Source organism: Habropoda laboriosa, unplaced genomic scaffold, assembly GCF_001263275.1.
Source record: "Habropoda laboriosa isolate 0110345459 unplaced genomic scaffold, ASM126327v1 scaffold128, whole genome shotgun sequence".
Lineage (NCBI taxonomy): Eukaryota > Metazoa > Arthropoda > Insecta > Hymenoptera > Apidae > Habropoda > Habropoda laboriosa.
This window is the reverse complement of record NW_017100281.1, coordinates 2,163,443-2,171,968: the sequence shown is the minus strand read 5'-3', so window position 1 is coordinate 2,171,968 and position 8,526 is coordinate 2,163,443. Positions and strand designations below refer to the sequence as shown.

The following is an 8,526-nucleotide window of genomic DNA, read 5'->3' as shown; positions in this document are numbered from 1 at the left end:
GACACCGTTATACCGATACGTGTACAGCCTGTGACTTGGCCCTTCGAAACATTCCACCATCGTAGATATCCGTGGAATGTCTTCTTCTCCTACCATTGCAGACCGATCTTCGTGGAAATGTTTCGTGCATACTCCTATGCACGGAAAGATACATCTCGCGCGTCTATTCTCGTGCGGTACTCGCGATTTTTCACCAGCCCAGAAACTACACCGGTAGAACGAAGAAGAACCTCCGTGTGGGAATTTCTAAAACGATACGTACGGTATCGAGGAACAATCGTAAGATGATCGGTATCTCGATCGACCGTTTAAACGGGCGAGAGCGATCGACAGATCACGAATGGTTCCAGTTTCCCATGTCACGCCGCCGGAGAAACTACAGTCGGTGGACTATAATACGCGATAAACACGAGGAACAGCGGTTACACGGTAATAACAGTACTCTAAGGGTAATGGTTCTGCAGTTGAACATCGAGAGGATAGATGCGATCTCGGAGACCTCCGATAGGGACGATTGTTACTTCGATGCAATTTTTCTATGCATCGGTTGGTTAATAGGTAATTAACCTACTTGATACGTAGCTAGAAAGGATAAGCGCTGCGTGTCGATCAATCCTTGGGACGATTCTCAGTCGAGTAACGTGGATATAAATCTAGGGTAAGATGGATACGTATGTATATAGGTCAGATTGCTCTTTGATTTTCGTTGTAATTAGCCGATTAACATTTCCAGTTCGCATAGGCGAGCTTATGAAAATTTATAGAGAGATTTTCCTTCGAGTTACGTTTTACAATCTCGTTCATATCTCGAGCGTATTTCAAACATTCCGTTCCGAGGATCACATATGAATATTAATCAGCGAAGATTTAATTAATTCCCTTTCTCACGGGTGTGTAAGAAAAATGATGTTGTAACTGGTAAATTTTGATGAAAGTACGGTAGGATGTAATTTGAAACAACGTGTTAAAGAGCGTAACAGAGTTTTTCACCTGAACCTTAATCCGATTCTCATTCGTGTAATTTTACGGCGTTCTCGTGCCTATCGGGTCTATAGTAGGAGCCTATCTCTCACTGGTCGATCGTTCCGGAAGAACGAGCATCGAACGATCATTCTTCGCCGGCAGCCACGAGTCATTAACCAATCAGCGGTAATTGTTTGGTGTACGATAATGCAAATTCGAACTGTACGCAGCGCGAGGTGTTTCCATTCGTGGGCGTCGCGACTGCGTTAATTAAATATGCTTAGCGAGACGGCATTCATAGTATCCAGTCGTCACACGCCGCAAACCACACACGTTGACTCACGAACCTTGCTCACGTTTAACTATCACTCGTAATTCGTGACGTGCCATTTATGCGTACAGCATAGTAGTAAACTCAATTTTAATTAACGTCCTCCGTGTCTGCCAGCCTCGTACTCAGCTGCAGAACCGACCTAACAGCTGACTTGTTCGTCCTTTTTTCATTCGTCTCCCACGGTGCGCGAGCCTTGCACAATTGACATCGTGACGTTGTCTACGTTCGAATTTAAATACATACGTGCTGTTCCGTGCACGATCTTCTGTTCCTGGTTCTACACTCTGTGAAATTAAAGACCGTTGCTGTTGAAGATACGTTAATGTTCGGGACCTCTGTACCTGAGGTACAAGAGTAGAAAATAGGAGAAAAGATAGAGGGGGTGCTTTGGTGTAGTGGGCTAAGTGCTGGCTTGGTAATCTTGAGGTCGTGGGATCGATTCTCGGTAATACCGAAATTTTTTTCTCAGATTCTATTCAATGAAATTCAAACTATTCACAAGTTGAATTCAGCCAATGTAATAAAAGTAAGCTTGATTTTAAATTCAGCCAATTAAAATTCGAATTATTCGAGTTCGAAGGATTAACCAGTGAAATTTGAAATATCGAAAACGTGAATTCAGCCAAAGCAAATTAAACTAAGGACAATCTAAATTCAGCCAATCAAATTGAAATCATTCGTATTTGAAATTCAGTGAATTGTGGGATTGGGTTCTCCAAACTATATAAAGGAACAAGAAAGAGGAAAAGTAGAGAACCTGTTGGCGTAGTGCGCAGAATTCTCCGGTCTGTCAACCCAGAGGTATCGCGGGTTCAATTCCCATTGTAATCCCTCAAATTTTTCTTCAGTTCCTACACAATGTTGCCCTGCTTCGAAAAGGTATCGGTTACGATTAAATTAAAGATTCACAGTCGTGATTCAGACATCAGACTCTCGAGAAAAAGGTAAGAAAGTATAATCTCCACTGTTACAATACAGAAACCAAAAAAAGAACCTTGTACTATTTACATGACTAATGAATTCTATTGGAATCTGATGAGAAAGAAGCAGGATAGAGGATTGAGGAAATCGAATCGTGATCTGGTTCTTCTACAAATAGAAGAAACTGTTTACTCGATTCCGAGAACTTGGATAAAAACGATGCCCTTGTCAGATTCAAATGTTAAGGAAAAAACAGGCTGAAATACATGAGAACTTTATTCGGAAAGCGATGAAAGGGTGACAAAAAAAAAGAGATGGGATGCGAGGATTTACTAATCTACTTCGATGAGGCCACGCTTAAGGCCGAGCTAGAAGAAAAAGGCGTTGAACACTGCTCAGTGGTCGGTGGTGAATAAGAAACGAGCGAAGCTTGAGATGAAAACGGAGAATAAGCCGCTCAGGGAAGTCGTATCACCGTGACTATCGGGTCATTAACAGAATGAGGTTGTAAGGCGATCTCGCTGTCAATCGGGAACCTTGGTGAAGTGATGCGTTCAATCTGGCAAGAAAAAAGAAAAACGATAGGCCCAACATCTAGCCACAAATCTCTGCCGCCTGAAACTTGGGGTTTGAGGTTCGCTCGAAGCAATCTTGCGACGTTTCACTAAAAACGTATTATCGATTCCGGCACAACAATCGTATAAAGCTAATCGCAAAGTCATTGACAGTTGGTCCATTAAAACGATCAACGATTGATCTACGCCGCCGAATAATTCTGTGAATGTCCCCGCCGGCTTTAAGCTACTCATAAATGTTTTACCACGGAAACGACGCGACGGACCACAGTCGTCGAGTTTTATGAATGGTTATGGAGAACAGGTTTTAGTCGGGACACGCGTGATCGTTAATTTTATTTGTATCTCACATTTGAACGTTTTATTTTCTCCCGTAATCCGAAGATACCTACACGGTACCGCTTTAATTCGTACTTACGAGGCCACGCTGCCCCGAGGCGGCTGAAAAAAATAGGTCAAACTTTGGGAATATTTTTCATGGGTAACTACTAAATGTGAAGCTTCGAATTTTTCGGAGGATGTGAACGTAGCTTTCAGCTTTCCTCGCGAATTTTTGAAAAGTAAATATGTTAGAAAATGGCGGAGTTATCCGTTAATTGCGAAACCTCTTTTTCTTCTTTTTCGTTTATAAATAAAAATGCGTTGTCTACAGTGTAGCCCAAGATTTTTCAAAAATTCTAATTCCTATAGAAACCCCTTTTGTACCAAGAACAAATCTTGCGAAACCCCTTTTGCTGAAACATCGCCGATTTCTGGTGAAAAAGTTCGTTTTCATTTATAAAGAAAACTGTGTTATCTACAGTGTAACGCAAGATTTTTCAAAAATTCTAATTATTACAGAAACGGTTGCAATTTGAAGCAAAAAAATCTCTTTTTACCAAGATAAATCAACTTTAAACGCGAGGCTGTTGTTAGAAGCCTCGGGCGAATTCAATATCTTTCTCCCTTATCGGTACACATTCATTACCAGCAATTAGAGCGATATTACAAGCAACACGTAATTACCATTTCCTTTCGTTCGTTTATTTCCACCCGAAGTGAAGGATCTCGGAGCGAGATATTGTTGCAGAGCAAAATACTGGTCACACTGGTTAATCGTAGATTTACTGTAAGCAAAAGTAGCATTAGAAGGATGATCGAAGATATGAAGAGAACTAGCCGAACCGGTAACGTATCGCTTATCGATTCATTAGCGGCTGCTTCGTTTCGGTACCACATTCGAATCGCACAAAAGCGTGGCTGTCTGAAGTAGGTCAGACACGAACTATCAAACACACCGGTTGTAACTTCCTTCCCTGTTCACATCTATAAGTATCCTTTTTTCCTTCATTCGAATAAAGACAACGCTCAACACCCTGCCTATCTCCTCCGCGTATCTCGTACGGTAAATCGATGTAACAGTTCGATGATAATCATCGGTTAGGTCAACGTTGAGCAAGAATAGAAATAGCGGTACGAAAATATATATGAAAGTCGTTAAGACGGGGGAATCGTTTGCCTCGTTCATCATTACCTGATTTCAATGCTTCTTTAACGTCTATATTGAATGTACCTTTAGATTTATGGACGATAATACACCTTCGTTCTAGTGAAATATGTGTGAAAAGTGTACAAAGCTTTGAAAAAAAAAAAAAAAAGGAAAATCTTTTTCTTACTACGATACACATATTTGTAAGAGGTTCTGGTGTAATCGTAAATAGTCTATGGAAAAGACAATGAAGAAGAGAAATGAATGGACGAATGAATGAAACTGTTACTTGTCTAAAATTGATCGGGAACGTCGTTGTGTATCCTGATTCTGCAGAACGGATTGAGTACGCGTACGCTCGAAACCCCATAACCATGATTTCTCTCAGCAAATCAATTTTGCGCAGAGACCTCCTTGGGATTCGAACCGCGACCTGGCGGACGGTGTTCAGTTAATTTGCTCGCTAGAGCATGATGGTCGGATAAATTAAAATAGATCCGGCTGCAAGTTCCCTTTGCCAGTCCGCTCTGCCTGCATACGATTACACGAATTAACAAACGGTCTCTTAACGACGAAACGTTTGTCTTTTCAGGGAAGCGTATCTCATCGTGAGAGGCTGGGACCTCCAGGATGCCAGGGGTGTGGAGGTTGCTACGTATGCTGATCTATATGGTGAGCGATTACTCTATATTGGAGCTCTTACTGTCTATGGATATCTGAGTACTCGAAATACCCATTATACTTGATTCGAACTTAGTGTCGAAATTTTGTATTCGAGTATCCAGATTTTTTTTTTTTTTTCTTAATTAGTCAATTACGAAGCTTTTCTGATCTGGAGTTAGATTGGAGAGAGCAAGTTTAGGTAAGGGATTAACAATTCCAAGTTTGAGTACTCGGATTTGTATCTGAGTATTCGAGTATTTGGATTTTTTTCGTTAATTACTCAAATACGAAGCTTTTCTGATCTGAAATTAGATTGGAGAGAGCAAGTTTAGATAAAGGATTAGAGTATGAAGGAGAGCAAGTTTAGGTGAAGGATTAAAGGATTAAGGAGGGCAAGTTTAGGTGAAGGATTAACATTTCCGGATTTTCTTTGTTAATTAGTCAAATATGAGACTTTTCTTACCTAAATTTAGATTAAAGAGAGCAAATTTAGGTTGAAGAATTGAGATTAAGGAATATTAAAATTAGTACGTTTAGGAGACTGTTTGACACTGATATTTAGTATCCTTTAAACTCATCGCGAGGGTAATACGAATGCACCCGAATATCCGAATTCAAATCACTCTGGTATTCGAATACCGAGTCTAAATTGAGCATCTATCCGAATACTCGAATATTCAAAATTCGGATATCCGTACATCCGAGCAGAAATAAAATCCCTTCTCCATGTCATACCTACATTTCCCATAATGTCGAGGTGTAGAGCGTAACAAGCGAATCTACAATCTCAATTTAGAATACTTCCTTTTTTCATACCTCTTTTCACTCTGAAACTTAACATGATTGACTGTTTTCTTCAAAATGTTCACAGCCAACTCGCATAACTCATTCGACTCGAACTCACCTATTTAGTATATCGATTTATTTCAAATACTTTCCTACAGCAAGCAAATAGATAATAATACGAGTGAACCCACATGGAAAATGTAATTGAACATTGAACTAACGGTTAATTTATATAGTACCTGCATACGATAGGCGTTCTCTATCAAATTTTAATTATGATTAGGATAAATAGGTAACTCAGCCGGGTTAGACAAAAATAATCGAGCAATTTGTTGTTTCGAATAGTTACTGAAATAATAAGAATCGAGGGAATTGAATAACGTTCGACCGAAAGTATGCTACTTTCTCGCATGATATATGAATTATCGAGCTCGCTTCGGTGAATAATGAAGGCAAAACGAGGATTACCGTCTAATACATACATTTCTGACTTAAGGTGTTAGGCTTGAGTGGAAATTTTTATAGCTTGAAAAATGTAATCCTTTCGTGACACAATTATTTTTCCTTTTAGACTTCGAATTTATCAAATATAATGAATATCTACTAAATTGAAATTCATTCTTGTTCGAGTATTCAAGTGGGACATATGTATCCTGTTCACGAAAGGGTTAAATTAGAAAAATACTTCACAATAAACCATTTCAAAAGGAAAATTTAATATACAATATCGACCAGAAAATTTCAGCTGTTGAAAAAAAAAACGACATTTAATTTGCGCCAAAGAGAGTAAGTTATCAGACTGCGAACATGGAAAAAAATTGCGATATTAAACGATACTGCTGCACGCATAGTTGAAATACCTGTGCATTAACCCGTATCCATTACATCGAGCAAACTATTCACACGACTATTCGCACGTTTTGTCTCTTATCTGCTATTCCTTCCTTTTGTCGACCGATTAAGCCTTGAAACATACGGAACTGAGGCCACCAATGGATTATAATTTCAACTATGTTTGCTGAAAACGCGATGCTCGCAGGTCCTTTGATTGAACGCTAAGAGATCCAGTAGACGGAATCTACGGTGGCGAAAGGTATAGTCGGTGGAAGCGATGTAAAATCATAAAATACGAATCTTGTTGATCGCATTCCAACGTTAACTCTGAATTGCTTCTTTCATTGTAGTACACAGTAGGACCTCGTGTAACGCTAACAAAAATCAAAAAAGGACACAAATTGTGAATTTGGAATTTTGGAATTTTCGGTTAATTAAATTTGGCGTAAAAAGCGACGTCGATGGAACTTAATTTGTGTTATTTTTCACGCGTTATAGCGGGTCTTACTCTACTCAAAAAATTTGTCTGCGCTTTAATCATTGATAGTTGCATATTAATTTTGACCAACACTGAAATTACTATTAAGCAAGATGCGACAGAGGCTTAACGCTAAATATTAATGAAAGATTGTAAGGAGAGATTTTAATGACCCTACATGTTTTAATTTACAACCTCTGTATATCGCTTCCATCAGCTATACCGTTCAAAATCGAAGAATTACTCCATTTTCCACAATGATACGTTGAAAAATTGATCTAACTTAGTAAAAGGTACCGTTTCGTAGTTAGAAATCGCGAGACCAGAGAGAAAAAGAAAAGAAAACTGCTACACGATCATAATGACCATTTCGAAATGAAATTCCTAATGAAAAATTCGTCATAGTTCGATGACAATGCGATGACGCAGCGGGAGACGCGACAGCTTGCAAGCGGATATTCGTGCCTACTCTAGGTACCGTTACACGTGTCTTACGACCTTCTTTTCCTCCCTTTCCCCCCTACACCTGCTTCCTCTGAAAGTTATTCAGGACCCCTGCACAACCTATTGCCCCCACGACGTTATTGCGTCTGCAGAGTAAGATCTCTTATTGCGGTTTCGCGCAGGAAACGCGTCTCGTCCTCTCGCCTGCTTACTCCTTGCAGATTTATGCGTTTCCGTATACACGGTTGGCTCTCGCTTGTTGCAGATTTCTATATTCGGTTTCGAGAAACGTCGTATAGAGATACCGACGATTCTCTTACCCTGTCTCGTGCTGATGTTGTATGTGTGTTACCGGGACGTGAGGGAAATTTTCGAAATTCGTTCGAATCCTGTGCATCTGAGGGTTTTTGGTGTGTGTGCGGTAATTGTTGGGTAATATTCGCGTTTATTGGTAAAAGTTAATTTCAATATTTAATATATATTGTTGCAATGTATTATTTCGAATGAAACTTAATTTTAAAAGTTCAGTTAGATTTCCATTTTATTAGAAATATTCATTTCCGACAAATTGAATACAGTAGTCGAATATTGTGAGAAATGTATTTTAATGGTAGAAGGTCAAAATGATCCATGAGCAATTTAAAAAAAAAAAAGAAAATTTTGAAGGCACATAAATACACAGAATGGACATATTCAGCAAAAATATATAAATAAACCCAAAATACAGTACTCGTTATAATATTTAGCGAATAAAACAATTTTCTGTCTATTATAGTTTCTATTTTTTCAATTATATTCACAAAAATATGAAATTGCATAAAAATCTGCGATCTACTGATAAGTATTATCATTTGTAACTTCGTTACTTTGTTTTCTGTGTTTATTTCTGTTAATATACTGATAAGAGACAAATGTTTTAACCGCGTTTTAAGGTACGTAAAAATTCACATTTGGAAAATTGCCAATGGGTGATTTTTGACCCGGGGTCAGTCCATCTAGTGTCGAGGAATGAGAAGAAAGTTAATAATTTGATACTTTCAATTTTAATAAAATTTAATAG

The 8,526-nt window shown here is 38.8% G+C and overlaps 1 protein-coding gene across 1 annotated transcript in view; it reads left to right on the top strand.

Moving 5' to 3' along the window:
• Positions 1–4,891: 4,891 nt before the first annotated feature.
• LOC108573653 overlaps positions 4,892–8,526 on the top strand; it is a 15,347-nt gene continuing 11,712 nt past the window's right edge. Inside the window, exon 1 of the mRNA XM_017936130.1 lies at positions 4,892–4,933. Coding sequence (XP_017791619.1) covers positions 4,892–4,933 — 42 coding nt within the window. The remainder of the gene's footprint in view (positions 4,934–8,526) is intronic.